The following is a 15,911-nucleotide window of genomic DNA, read 5'->3' as shown; positions in this document are numbered from 1 at the left end:
GTTTACTTCTGATAGATAAAAGTTTTTGTTTGCCAAAACGCTAATACAATTTTTTTAGAACAAAAGAGTTCTTTGAAAACTGCGCAGCAATGGCAAGGCCGGTTTTGTCTCACAGTTGATTTTTGCATGAAAACAATTAAACAAAATTTGTTTTTCATATGAAACTTTGATAAACAAGAAGTTTTCTAATGTTTCAATAAGATCCAGTGAAACAGTATTGTGTTTTACGAGTAAAGCTCATGGTTTTTATGGCTGCAACAAATTGTTTTCTTGAAATCTTACAAGTTCTCGTGTTTAGCCAGCATTGATAATTTTTGAAGCGTTATGACTAATTTTAATTAATAAAATGTTTATATTCATAAAAATGGAGCTATCTACAAAACTATCTAATGTTCTCAATTGGCACATTTTGTTTCTAGATGAAATATTTAATAGTTATCCGAACTTCCTAGGTTATTTTTTCTATGATCTTTGGTCAAATTAGCTATTCAGGTAAATTTGGGAAATGCTTGATATAATCTACGGCAGCAAAAAGCTGATTAATTCAGTTTCAGTCGGGGAATTCATTCGTTCAAAAAACGTTTGGTTAATCAAATTGTAATGTGGCGCTGAACTAATTTTTGTGAAACACTTTTGCTTTTTTATTTATTTCAGTTTTATGAGAGTCTTTTTGTTAGTTACTTTTTTTTGTTAGTGCTCAGACATGCAAAAATTAAGTGCAAAAAACTTCTAATGAAATACAAAAGAATTTCGGCAAAAAGCATTATGGCGAAAAGAGTTTTTGGCTACAAAACCATTTGCAGAAAATTGTTTGTGAAATTTTGAGCTGTGCATTTATTTAGTGCTAATGTGCGGTCAATTGACTTAGTATCACTATTGACATCCACAATTGGTTTCCTAAGCGGCTAAAATTGAAACTATTTACATTTTCGAGTTGAAAGCATAAGGTTGTTATGTCTTACACTTTAAAAAGAATTGTTTTCAATGGTTTCTTATCGTTGATAGTTTCTATAATTATTTGACTTTTTTGACGTTTTCCAATGCTTTAGGTTGTTTTTTGCGGTCTTGTCCGATCATTAAACTAATGACACATATCTCATTAAGATTGCTGAGATCAAGCTCAAATGATTATAATCTATATTTTTATTGAATTGGGTTTGATCTTATTTGTTCTTATAGTCATATGACATTCTGAATAAAGACTGGTCTCGATGATTTTGTATGAAGGTATAAACGAATCCAATGAATGATTTCAATTGATAGCTAAATGATTTCATGACTTTGAAATTAATCGTTTTCTAGAGGTTTAAACATTTGTTTCATTTTTGTGGTTTTTAATTCCTAGGTGCTTATTCTCAATAAAGAGAGGTCCTCTATCTTTTCAGGTGAATGCAAGTCATTTGATTTAGCATAGTTTTTATATGAGGCTATTTTAATTTCTTAAAAAAGTTTTTTTAATAAAAACATAGATCGACATTGAGTTTTCGTCGTAAACAATCTTCGTTGTTTTTATTTGATTTTGTTGTTTGTCTTGTCTCTTACTTGTGTTTGTTTGTCTTGTCTTGTGTTTTGTTAATCATTGACATTCTAATGAGTTATTGTTTCACATATATAGTGGTTAGAGCTTATAGCAATTAAAGCAATTAAATAAAGCAAACTATTTTTTTCGAACAATAGATGTTTAAAGTTTACTATCTCGTCGTCATTTGGTGGACTATTAAGTCAAAAACTTTGAAACGGGTCGTAACAATATGTGCAAACGCACATTACCGAGCCTCCTGTTTAGAATCGGTTGTTCAATGAATGGTCAACCTGGAATCCTAAAAAAAAGTTTTAAACGTAAAAGGAGCCAAATCGAATGTTTATCACTTGTTACAGACGCTGGCTTGGCAATATCTCCAAATGTTCTTACAATTTCTATCAGAAACAAAAGAGTCTTCAATAACTTTTGATAGTATGTTCCTTTTAGCAAATACCGACGACCTATACATTTGACTAAAAACTTGTTTTCAGCTAGCTCAATTTTTCTCAATGACTTAAGAAACTATTTCAAGCACCTCACGGGCAGGTTAAGAATTCCCACAAAAGATGTTCGCATATCTTTATAATAGCATATAAAACTAGTGCCACTTCTTAAATTTACCTAAACCAGTACAAAAACAAACAACATTTTGCTTAAATAGGGAGCACAAGGTGATGGCAGCAAAATTTTTGTCTGCAAAATTTTTGTTTATGTTGTCGGATTTTGGCATAAATAAAATTACGGCTTTAGTCGACTTTTTGTGTGCTCTCTTAAGTGGCCCATGCCATTATTTCTCTAAAAAGGCGAAAAGTACTAAATTTTTATACAGGTTCAGATTTTGCCTACCAGAAATCGAATTCCTGCTATGACCAATTCCCTATATTTTGTTCCATGAAACTATGAGTAAAATGAGTAGTTTTGAGTTACAATATCCAAGCGCGCTTTTGATTATTCAAATTGATCTAATGATTACGTCATTAAAAAAACTTAGATGAGCTGTCAATTTTTGTTATCGCCGTTCAAATATGGGTTTTTTAGGGATAATAAACCCAACCTACATATCGATAACCATTCTGCAAAATTAAAATGAAACGTAGCTCAGACTGCATTCAAAGCAATTTCAATGTTTGTCATTTGAAATACAACTGAGGGTCCTGTTTCTGAAAAAAGTTGGTGTTTAATAGAAATTTTGGTTTTCAAAACTAATTTTTAGGTGCGGGCATTTGACATCTATTTTCTTAGTGTTTTTTAGTCCTGCAGAAACTCAAATGTGTTCTAATTGAGCTTAGTTATCAATGTACTGAATCCCTCACTGGAAAATTTTTATTTTTCTGACACTCAGTGAGGTCACAAAATATTATTGAATCTCAGATTTCTGCCGGTAGTTCTTGATATTTTGGTGCTGTATTCAAGTAATCTAAGTTGCTTTTTGAGACAAGCATTAGATTGGTTAATCCATTGAATTTATAACGATGCATTTCGAGTTATGCATTTTTTCTCGTTATCCTACTGTCGTTACCATGTTGTAACCCATGTCGTTATAGACAAACTTTTTTGGCTTTCTAACGAAGCATTTGCAAGTTTATTTGAGACCAGCTGACATCTATTGGATTTTATGACTTTGAGAAGATGTATTTTCATGTCATATTATCTTGTTTGTGCTAATTTCCTTGAGTCTCAACATTTATAGCTCTGATTGGTTAAAAACAAGGGATGAATAAATAAATGTATCGTTTGAAATGATAAAATATTTTTGTGACTTTTCATGACTTTGGCAGTACGTGTTTTCAAAAATTTGGTGACACTTGTTGTTTTTTAATTTTTTTGCTGAGACTCATTATTGAAAGATCTCTTCAACTTCTAATGAAGTTGCGGTTGATCTCAGTAAAATTGTGCGTGCAGAGTCATCGCTTATTACTGCTTCAGTACTCTTCAATTTCAAAATGTTTTAGTGACTCCGTTATTTTCTTACACCTTTTTGCTGACTTGTTGTTTTTTATGTTGTTTGTTCATTTTTACTGTATATTGAAAGTTTCTGTTTTTGGCAAGGTTTAAATTAACTTAAGTTTCGTTTTCAATAGACAACCAATTGTTTTTCTGACTTAGATGATATTCGTTCTCATGAAAAATTTGTGCAATTTTGTGCTGTGCCCGTTGTTGCTGTTGCTGAGGTCTTCACGCTTCGTCTATATAATACGAACGTGTTTCGGCATGTTTGTTTTTTTTAAGTTAATTACCCTCTAAAATTTATATTTGTATTTGAAGGTTTTAGAGTCTTGCCTCCATTTGTCTTTATTTTTGATCAAATGGAATCGTTAAAAGATGTTTTATAGGTCAAACGGTTTTATGGTGTGCTATAACTAAGATATTTTGCTATTCACTAACGTGCTTCTGCACACTTTTATGCCACTAATTTTCAAATACAACCTGATTCGTGCCAATTTTTTTCAATTTTATTAGTTGGTTTCTCATTGATTTCCCTAAATTTGTTGTATGCAATCTAAGATGTGCAGTGTTAACAGTTATTCAAAAGTTTAATATTGTTCCTCACGTTTTTTTATAACACTAATAGTGTTAACAATTATATAATAGTTTGATATTGTTTCTCACGATTTTTACAACACTAGGTTATAGAAATTGAAGGAAATTTTTTATTTGCTTTTAGATTCGCTTTGTTTATTTTTGCGTACGTAGGTTCCTATGCTTTACTGACAGTCAAATTGCGATGTTGCTGGAAAATAAGGGTCTTCAGGTTCTTACCCGGTCTAAGGAATTTTGGCAAAATTATGTGGGATGAGCGGTAATTAGGATGACACGCTAGAAAATTCCATGCAATTATTTTATATATTTTGCGGTGAATGCTTTGAATTAAGAGAATAAATTTAGAGATCAACTTGACGCATTCATCGCCAATCTCACATAATCATGCGTTTTTTAGCGTTGAAACCTCGGCCCGGATAGTTAGTTCAATTTTTTGGATTGTTTTTATGACTTGTTCTGCTGTTTTTTAAGCTATGGATGCAATTCAGCTTCTTGCGTTCCCAGGTGTTCGGGATACTCTTCTGAGATGTGTGGTGGGTTCAGCAGACATTCCAATTTCACAGAGTGTGATGTGTGTGCGACTGATATGTATTTCACTGTCCTCACTGCACAGACCTCCAATGTCGAATATCTCGCTGTTGGTTAGTCAGTATTCGTAACTATCTTTAATCGCATCTATTTGTAGAAATTGAAACAAAAAGATTTGTTTAAATAACTGTTGATTGCCCAGACAACAAAAAGACAATGAAGATGACAACCAAATAGAAAAAAAACATAGCAGGGCAAGTCCTGAAGTACAATCCAAACAAGTGAATGAATATTTTAGTACTGCTGTTTCTGACCAGCAGATCAATTGAGCATTGACCACCAAAAATACAAACAGCCAAAAGTTAAAAAAAACTAAAATAACCGAAAAAAACTAGGCAAAATATAATTATTGCTAAAACTATTGAAGCTTTTACCTTCAAGGACAAAGATCAGCTTTCATTTTTATCCATTAAATTATATCCATTAACCCACTTACAAATCTTGAAAGGGGTTTATTGGCCACTTGAGATAGAAAAATTCGAGATTCGAAAACGGCTAAATTATTGAAAGTTTCTAACTTTTGCAACTGAATTTTTTGCAAATGTTCACACTTTTTGGTCTCCAGGATCTGTCCAGTAACCCATCTGTAAAAACCTAACAAATTCTCTCTGCCCCTTAAATATCGATGAACTCAGAATATGACAAAAACTTTCAGAAAAAATGAAAACAACTGCATATTTTATTGGACTATTTTTAGAATTTGCGGAATTAATATCTTTAGAAAGATTTCATTGTCTGCAGAAACTATCCAATAACCCAAGACCAAGCCTGAAAAAATTTAAATGGTCCATAAAGATTGATAAACTCGGAAAAATGAAAATGATTTTCCGAAAATTTGTAAGAGAATATCAAATTTTATCAATAAATTGCGAAAGTTCGTGATATAAAAATGTTGAGCACCATTCTATTGCCCGTAGCAAAAGCGCACTAACGTTTTATTAAGCCATAGATGATATTATTCATCAGTTGGCCGCTGAGACTGGAGAAACTAAAAAAACTTGAAGAAAATGCAAATTTTATCTAAAAAATACCAAAATTTGTGATTTTAAAACGTTGAAAACAAATCTATTGCCAGTAAAAAAATATGCATTATCATATTTTCAAGCCCCAGGGAAGGGCCTTGAAAAAATTGCAAAAATTGGTATCATTTTGCGTGGTTATATTTGCAGAACAAAAACATATAGCAAAATAATGGCCCAAAAAAAGCAAAAAAATGTCCTTCAAATGTTTTTTAATCAAATTTGACAAACGTCAGGTCAATTGGAGACTGACCAAATAAGATCTCAAAAAATGACAATAAACGCAAAAAATTGCACGATTTTGGGCTCAAGATCTCCTAAAAACGACTTTTTAACCTTTAAATAGTTACTTCCCAGCAGCTGCACCACAACACAGACGCACTTGATAGACTAGCCTGCTACCGGCCTCTAATTAATCTTTATGCCCACCTGGTGCACCTCCTGTTTATCCCGTTTGAAAAGATCAAAGTCATAGAAAATTGGGTGAAATCATGTTAGAAAAAGACAGAGCCCCAATACGGATTATAAAATAATGAAAAGTGCGCTAGTCCAATCTTAGTTTTCCAATCGAAAGTTGTTAATTTTTCTGCCCTCTCAAAATTGTCCTGTCTTCTTTAGGCCATATTCCCCTTTGAAGTGAGTTTACCCGTGGTCCAACATAATGTGGGAAGTAATGTAATGGAATAGGTCTGTGTGAACACTATCGTGCCTCAACTCGTCGAAACTCAAATAAACATCTTCAGTCAGAACTAAGCAACTGAAAAGCATAGCATAGTATTTAAATTACGGTAAAGATGATGTCAGAAAATAGTCAGAAAGTTGTTAACGAAACTATAGAAGAACGCAAAGGCATTCGTGATTGATGCTGAAGATTGTATTGTATCAGAGTAAAACCTATTTTAGCCCGCGAAAGTTATTTCTCATGCTAAACGACCTTAAAAAACACAGCAAGACAAGTCCTGACACAATTCGGCTTTTTTCCGTTCGTCCCCCTCCTGCTTAGCGAGCGCATATTTGCATCCCCCGACGCACCTGTCATATTTTTACATAATGATTTACTATGTAATGGCACGTGCTCTGTAACTGGGGGCGCATAACGTACTTGGGGCACAAAGAAGTAGGAAAAATCAATGTGAAATTGACGCTTGTCAACAAAAAACTCAATCGAGAAAGCGAACTTTTGTTCAAACACCCTTCTTTCACTCTACTTTGAAATGGAAGTGAAAAACTGCACGCCAGAAGATCACTCGCTTTTTCGCTTCATTTCCTGTTTCAGTGTGACCAAAAATATCACTTCAATTTTACTTCAAAAATCGTTTAAATATATGAACAGATCAGTGAAAAAAACATAGCTGGAACAATTTCGGAAAATCGAAGTCGAGACTTAAACATCTTAACTGACCTGGTGCTCCTCCTACTTGATTACACTAAACATTTTTAAACAAAATCGGAAAAACTATTTGAGAAAACTAGCATAAGAAAAAGCATCTAGTAAAAATTACTTCAAATTGCGACTTCAAAAGTACTGTTGGAAACACTGTGTAATATTTAAGTAAAGGTAATTTGCAACAAAATTTTAATAATTGACAAGCAAGGTAAGTAAAGAAAAAAATGAGCAAAGAGAAGGTTGATGGCGAAGGAAAAAGGAGAAACAATATTCTCTGAAAAGTTCAATGAAAATTCAGAAAACTATAATATGGCAAACTGCTAAACATTATTCGGAGACAATTTTTATTTTGATCTTCTGCTAAATGGATCATCCACTCAGTATTTGCTTGAGAAATTTTTTAATAATGAACAAGTTAACAAAAACCAAGAAAATTCTTAAAATATTTGAAAAAATAAGTAAAATATTTCCAAGAAGTTTTGCTTCGTTATAGCATCACATATAGAATTGACCTTTCTGAAAAATTAATCGACCAAACTTAAAAAACAGATAAAAATAGGCGAGATTTTGCACAAATTTAATCAACTTTCTTGAACAAAAATAACTCAATTTTTTTATTAATCTAATCAATAGACAACAAAAGTCCAAGAAGAACTGATTTTAACCACAAAACTCCCTAAATTCTATAACAAATTGAAGAGAAAACCAAAAATTACTGAAAACCTTAAAACAAGTACGAATGGTAAAAAAGTAGCCAAAAATTGACATCAAAGGAGTAAAATATGTTTCAGACGGTCAAAGAAGTTTTCAAACACACTGGCACCAGTTTAAGTTACTGAGTTTGAGCTATAACAAAAGAAAACTGCTTTCAAAAGCCCTACGTGATCAGAAAGTTCAGCTCGCTTTAAGAAAAAATTTTCAACACCTTTTTTTCGCTCTCTCTCTCACACACACACACACACTCTCTCTCTCTCTCTCTCTTTCAAAGAAATGACTTGAACAGAAAACCACTCTCTCTCTCTCTCTCTCTCTCTCTCTCTCTCTCTCTCTCTTCCCTCATCTCATCAACAATTTGACCTAAATATTTTTTCGCACATATCACTTCCTGGTTCAAATGCACTCCAACAAATTTACTGATTAAAAATGCACTTCCCCAATACTCTTCTGTGAGCTGTAATAAAAAAAGGCAGCACCCAATTACAATTCAAATTCTTTGAACTCAAAAACAAATTTTCCGGTTGATATTTCAGATTTTATTATAATTTTTGTATCATAGCATTAACTATCAAGTTTCTCTGGAAATTTCGGTGAGCCTAATCCTGCAGCCCAGCTTCCAATGGCGGTTAATTCCAATTTCACACTTATACTGGACTTCTGTATTTCGTAAACGACAAAATATGAGTTGTTTGTCCCATAAGCTGCCCGATTTTTTCTTGAATCCCCTCATTGTCTCCGTTTCAATAACATTATTTGGCAAACTGTTCACAGTTTTGTACTCTTCTTTCATCGAAATTTGTCCTTCTAAGATCTGTTCCCAGGATTGAGAAGTATTCCGAAAATAAATTTTGAAATGCTCTGAAATGCACTCAATTTTGGGAAGTCTTAGCACAAAAACCTTACATAATGTGTTGAAATGTGCTGGAACTTTGTAAGAAATGCGCTAAAAATTCCGCTCATATCTTACAAATTTTCCGCGCAATCAGCAAATTTCTTACACAATTTTAGCTCATTCAGCGCATTTCTTACAAAAATTTGCACCGAAAGTGTGCTGACATCTCGACCGGGGTCCGCCTGCACTTATGTAGGACTAGACCTTCTCTCTATAGGACTAGTATCATATACATTTTTCAAATTTCAAGCATCAAATTATTAAAATATCCCGGACCGAAGATTTTCCCCCGAAAATAACGGGGAAAAGAGTGTAAAGAGTGTAAAAATAATAAAATTACACCCCTATTTCTCTGCTTAATTAACGGTGGAAGAGTGTAATTACAAGGGTGTAGTTTTTTTTGAAAAGTGAAAGGAGGCAGTGAGGATTGATCCTTCCATCTTCCCTCTCTCTAACATGTTACATTGACCTAGTCCCTTCACTCTTGCGCCAACTTATACTATCATTATACGTTTCAATTTCGGTAATAATGGTAATTGTGTAAGTGTAAATTTTTTTTCAGTCCACCCTAAATTACACTCTTTGCAAAGAGTGTAAAAAGAGTAGAAAAAAAAGTGTAAATACAGATAAATTTTCAACATTACACTCTTATATTCTTTTCTCTGATAAACAGGACTGGAATACGCATTACACCCTAATCCCGCTAAGTAGGAATGGATTAAGGGTGAACCCTCGTCTCGGGATATTGTTTTGTTTCTAGACATCATTGCGGACCTGGACTCTTATGGTGGCTACTCTTTCATCTACTCAGACACTAAGTTCAATTTACACGCAGACTTGCGACTCTCTATCAACGACATGCACGGTCAGGAATACTGTCGATTGTCGCTAGAGGGCCTCCAATATTCCACCATGCGAAAGTGCAAATTTGACGAGATCCAAATCCCAATGCCAGGGACATTTCTGATACAGATGACTGTTCTCGGAGTTGAGGTTAGTCATCTGACAATCCTACTCTTGTGTTGGGTCTATGACTTTTTTCTATCCAGAAATGTTGATTTGAAATTGTTAGAAGCTTGTCTTCGACTATTTGTGGATTTTTGGTTTTTCCTTGTAGACGGCAAGCATAAAAGTGGTTACGTTTAACAATGGGAGATTAAAACTTATATAACAAAGAAAATTCCATTTGCAGCTAAACAATGATTTTTTATTAAATTAACTGATGGCCTCGAAAATATTTAAATGGATTTCAAATATCCTTTCGGTTGTTATTTGTGACGATTTGAAGTTTACAGAAGGTAATGATCTCAACAATACTTACCTCTGCAGTCACTGTAGACGATATCAATTTTGTTTAAGCAATAAATGTTATCAAATTTCGAAAAAAAAATTAATGCTCCAGATAAATTTTCTGTTTTCACTTCTCCCACGGTCTTATACGACAATTTTTTTGCATAAACAATAGTTGAGCTCCCTGGTGATGAGTGGATTCAAATTTTGCAAGAATCTTATACGATGGATACAAATCTTGCAAGAAAAATGGAAGAACTATGCATTCCCTTGCAAGATTTCTTGCAAAATTCTTGCAAGATTTTAAATTTTTTCATCACTAGTGAATCACTTTTCATTTTTTCATCACTTCTCGAATTGAGTTTGAGAAGTAATAGATGAATTGAGGTCGCTCTCAAATCGGCTTTTACTTTGAGGATTTGAGATTAAATGATAAATCCTGAATCTAAATGAAGTTTGTTGGAAGGTCAGTTTTTAAGTAAAGACTTATGCCTAAACCAATGAGAGACATCAATGACAAACCAATGTGAGATTCTGGTTTTCTCTTTTCTTTTGGTCTTTTTCTTTACTGAGCTTTCTTGAGAATACACTTCTACTAAGTTGTCCGAGCTATTTTTTGGCTATCTGTCAGCTATGTTTTATCTTTATATCAGTTTTACTGAGCGAATACTTTTGCGTGAAAAAAATTACAACTTTTGTACTAGAATAAGTTCACGACCAACTTTTTGACCAGATTTTAACTAACCGGCAGACAGCATTAAAGAAATTCAAACCAATTCAAAAGTTTAGCCCAAATTTTTGCTCATCGATATACAAAGACATTGATTTCTCCACTATTTTTCAGTTTTGAGTTAATTAAGTTAACGAAAAACATGACTGTGAGTCTTGAATTTCAGGAAAAGACCAGTTCAACTGGATTGACAGTGAAGGAGAGATACTCTTCGATTGGCAGTTACCTCACTTGTCCCCCTAACCATTTCAGGTAATTTGTCTGTTAACATTTGCAATGAATTGTTGAAAAAAGCCTCCTTTAAATTCTGATACAATTTCAGGTAGGGATCCCACGCCGAAACGACCTCTGATCAGACCATTCGAACAAAGTTGTTTCACACTCAATCTGTAGAGCTTGTTCGTTCTTTTCATACCTGATACCGGCCAAAGACGCTCTTTTCATAAGTCGAGCCCCACATTACGAACTGCTCTGTTAAAAGTTTTAGCTGAGCTGTGCTCATATTGGTTTTTCTTTGGTAGTCGTTGTTGTACTGATTCACAAATTTTCCGAGATATACTTGAGTTTGCTTTAAAAAATGAGCTCTAGCGAACATATATTTGGAATTATATTATGCTGTTCGATACTTTGCATGTTTGCAAGATGAATATCTTGAAAAAGTTTGCAAACTGAATTGATATCTTGGAATATCTGAAACATTTTGCAATATAATCAATAGTTTTGCAAGCTCTTCAAGATTCTTGAAAGTTTTCACAAGATTCCAAGGGCAACGACTATGAAGAGCCAGATGACTCATTCGTTTTCCCTACCGATGGTTCGGTTGATTTATTTTTATTGTACTCATCATAAAATGCTGTTGTTTTAACAATCGGTAAAATAAACTTTACTTTAATTCACAAGACTAAAAAATGTAATCAAAATAGTAATCAGATGAAAAATTTTCTGAAACCATTACAAACTTCTCAATGCTTGTATTTTTTTACATCATTTCGCAAATGTGCGCTTGAAGATAATTTTTTAATAATCAGTTATTTTTAGTGTATTCCATACCATTTAATTGTTGTTTTTACGTAGGAATTCCAAAAAAAACAACAACAAACTTCACTTTGCATATAATGTTCTCATAATTTTGAACTTTGTTCACACTGTCAAGTTTTCTCTTAGATTTTCTCCTAGGTAAAGCAAATGTCTCTGAAAACAATCAACTCAAAAAAGAAAATGTTTTTGCGGATAAATTTGATGCAAAAACTGGAAATTTCTTTTGAGGACAGGAAATTTCTTTCTCCAAGGAACTTAACGCTTTATTTAAACTCCAAGAGATTCGCGTAAACAACAGGATCAGTTTTCACCTTTTCTCAATACTTTGACACTCTTCAATTTGCATTCAAAGCAACATTGAAGTGAGTTTAAAGAAAACAAATGGATAGTATTAATCCATAAAGAAATAGTGTTATAAAAACAATTAACTACTCCTTCTAATTTTCCTAACATTTACACTATTTTTCTCAATTTTTTAATTGCTTCTCAGCTTTTTTTGCCAGCTTGATTTAAAAGTGAATCGACATGACGTCGGAGCTTATTTATCATTAAACTTCATCTCTGGAACTATGTAAACATGTAAATTTTTGTGAATGTGGAACTGGTAAATGATTTCATTTTGTTCCCACTTTTTGACAATTTGGCACCTAATTGCTTACCAAACAGTTTTATGAGAACATTGCCAAAACTAGTAACCTGGAGACCAGTTGGTAGAATTTTTTCATCCGGACAGTATTTCGAAAGTACGTCATTCAGAAAAAATTAGTTCATTCCAGCAGACAAGCACACAAAACTGACAAAATGCGTAAATTAAAACAAGCTTAATTGGATAACGCTACTTAAAGGTGCCCCAGCTGATCCGAGGAGACTCTAATTTCATATAGTCAGTGTCTAAGATTGGAAGTCTTGAGAACTTTGCATTAAGAGAATTTTTTAAACAAGTTAACAATTGTTAGAGCTAAAATCCTAAAGAACGTCTAAAGTTTTTGAGATCAACCAAAACAATTTTGGAATACCAACAAAATAGTGTTACTGAATCTGCCTAAACGTTTCCCATGTCTTCAATTTCCCGAAAAATGACAATCAAATGATTTTCATTTCAAATATCTCAATTCCCATTGACATGTCCACTTTTCTTTCTCCTACAATTAACATTTCGTCAGCAAACTTTTTGAACAAAAAATTTAAGAGGGTCACTTTATTATTATAGTAGACTTAAGTGAAAAAGAGTGGAAAATAATTTGCTGAAAATTAGCACTTAATCATTGCTCACTGTTGTCAGAGCTCACCAAGTTGTTCCAATACAAAAAGTTTCAATGTTATGCATTTTTTAAAAAAAAAAAGAAATTTTGCAATTTTTTATCGTATGAGCAAATAGTCTTTTCACTGTGAACGTGTAACTTCTTAATCCACAATTTTACTCATAGCAAAATTGATTATCATCGTCTCTGTGTAAAAAAAATCAAAACTCTAATTTGTTATACAGGACAATATTATATTATATTCATAACGCTATTCATTCTGTAACCTCTTTTAAGTGACTACGGATACTCACGGATATTCAAGTGACAATTGTTTGAATATTGGTTGTAACCGTTTGCCAGGTGAAAATATGCAGGACTTGCATTCCATAAAAAATGATGCTGAAGGTCATCATTTTTAGTTTCAAGAGAAAATTAAAAAATGTTTAACATTTTTACCACTTCCTAAAATTAATTTCTAAAATGTCAAAAATGCCTTTAGTTTATCAATTATTGAAAAATTTTGATTAATTATTATCGAATAAAAAAATTTCAAATAAATTTTTTCAATCAAAATGTCGTTGTTTTTTAAACCAAATTATTACGAAAAACTTTCAATTGAAATATATACAAAAGTTGTCCAATTATAAAATAGAGTTACTTGGTACAAATTCTGCAACCTGTTATGGAGCAAACAGCTAGTTTATTCTCCAACTCTCACACACAAAAACAGACACGCACACAAAAACACATGCATTCACTCACACTCACTGACTCTCTCTCTCTCTCACACACACACACACACAAACACACAGAGACACACACGCGCACAAAAACACACTCACGCACTCATATTGGCCCATATACACACATACAACACCACACATCTACACTTCCACATACTAACACATACACACAGAGAGAGTCACACGCACTCATTCACGCACACTCTCTCACTCGCTCACACACAGACAAACAAACACACACACACACACATACACAAACATACACACACCCTCACTCACTCACTCACTCACTCACACTCACTCACACACAATAGCACGCACGCACACACATACACTCAAACTCAATTACTCACTCACTCACTCACTCACACTCTCTCTCTCTCTCTCTCCCACATACACATATATAAGCACAAACGCACATACATATTCTAACACACACAAACACACACACACACACACACTTGTACTCAACTCATTCACAAACTCACTCGCTCACACTCACTCACAAACACATACACGCACACACACAAACACAATCACAGACAAACACACAAACTCACTCACACTCACTCAACAACACTCAAACAGACACAAACAAACATACAAACACACACGCATACACACATACGCACGCACTCACTCACACTCACTCACAAAAACATTTACACGCGTGCACGCACATAGACACAATCTCAATCTCTGGCATACAAACATACATGCACAATCACGCACACGCATGCATATTCACACACAAAATAACTCACTCACACTCACTCATTCACCCACGCAAAAACACACACACGTACACGCAAACACACACACAAAAAAACACTCACAGTCACTTAGTAACACACATAATCACTCACTCACACATGCACGCACACATAGAATTATTTACACTCACTCACAATCAAATACAAGCACACACACCCATGCACACACTCACTCACTCACACACACACACAATCACTCACTCACCCCTCAGTGACACGCACTCATAAGCATACACGCACACGCAAAAATATACACAAATACGGACACACCTACACAAGCTCACTCACTCACGCACAGACACACAAATACATACACGCATATGAACACACACAATAACCCACACATAGAACAACACACACATTCACTCACACACACAATCACACACACGCGGGCACAGGAATACTTACTACAAAACAAGCACACACACACACACTGATTCACGCACACACACGAATGCTTACGTTTTCACACACACCTGCACACAAACACACACATACACGCACTCTATCACATGCACATATACAAGCACACACACACACACAATCTAAAGCACACATACATACTCATTTTACACACACACACACGCACACACATCATATTCACACACTAAATCACTCGCTCACACTCGCTCACTCATACACGCACACACGCTCGCACATACACACACACTCACACTCACTCACTCACTTTCTTGCACATACACATAAACCAGCAGACACACACTCTAATACACACAAACACATACATACACTCATACGCAATTCACCTACACACACGCGCGCACACGTATGCACACACAAACACACACTACAGAACACACACGCGCGCACAAACAAACACGCACACTTACACTGACTCGCATACACATGCACTTGCTCGTACTCACACACACACACACACACACACACACACACACACACACACACATACACAAACACACCAATATCCACCACACACATATAATTGCCCGCACACGCACACACACACACACACACACACACAAACACGCGCGCACTCGCTCAATCAATCACAATGACTCCCATGCACACATAAAAGCACAAACACACAGACACACTCACTCACTTACTCCCTCAAACTCACTCTCTCACTCCCTCACACACACGCAGAAACATACACACAAGCACAAACACTCACCCACACATACACATACTCGCACACACACACGCACACACACACACACACACACACACACACAAACACACACACACACACACACACACACACCAAACATAGAGAGATAGAGAGACACGTGCACACACTCACTCACACTCACTCATGCATACAAATACACGCACAAACACACACACAGACACACACACACACACACGCAAACGCACACACACACACACACACACACACACACACACACACACACACACGTCCACGCACACTCACTTATTCAAAC

At 34.6% G+C, this 15,911-nt stretch overlaps 2 protein-coding genes across 2 annotated transcripts in view; one reads left to right on the top strand and one right to left on the bottom strand.

Annotated features, from left to right (window-relative positions):
* Positions 1–10,942, top strand: part of LOC142345127 (uncharacterized) — an 81,349-nt gene extending 70,407 nt beyond the window's left edge. Inside the window, exons 4-6 of the mRNA XM_075397213.1 lie at positions 4,568–4,704; positions 9,427–9,659; positions 10,853–10,942. Coding sequence (XP_075253328.1) covers positions 4,568–4,704; positions 9,427–9,659; positions 10,853–10,942 — 460 coding nt within the window. The remainder of the gene's footprint in view (positions 1–4,567; positions 4,705–9,426; positions 9,660–10,852) is intronic.
* The window catches only part of LOC142344898 (inositol monophosphatase 1-like), a 599,876-nt gene that overhangs the window by 441,151 nt on the left and 142,814 nt on the right, over positions 1–15,911 (bottom strand). The gene's annotated exons all lie outside the window — the stretch shown is intronic.

The sequence above is a fragment of the Convolutriloba macropyga genome, chromosome 8 (assembly GCF_964194025.1).
Source record: "Convolutriloba macropyga chromosome 8, txConMacr16.3, whole genome shotgun sequence".
NCBI lineage: Eukaryota > Metazoa > Xenacoelomorpha > Acoela > Convolutidae > Convolutriloba > Convolutriloba macropyga.
Note: the sequence above shows the minus strand (reverse complement) of the source record. Positions and strands in the feature narration are given on the sequence as shown.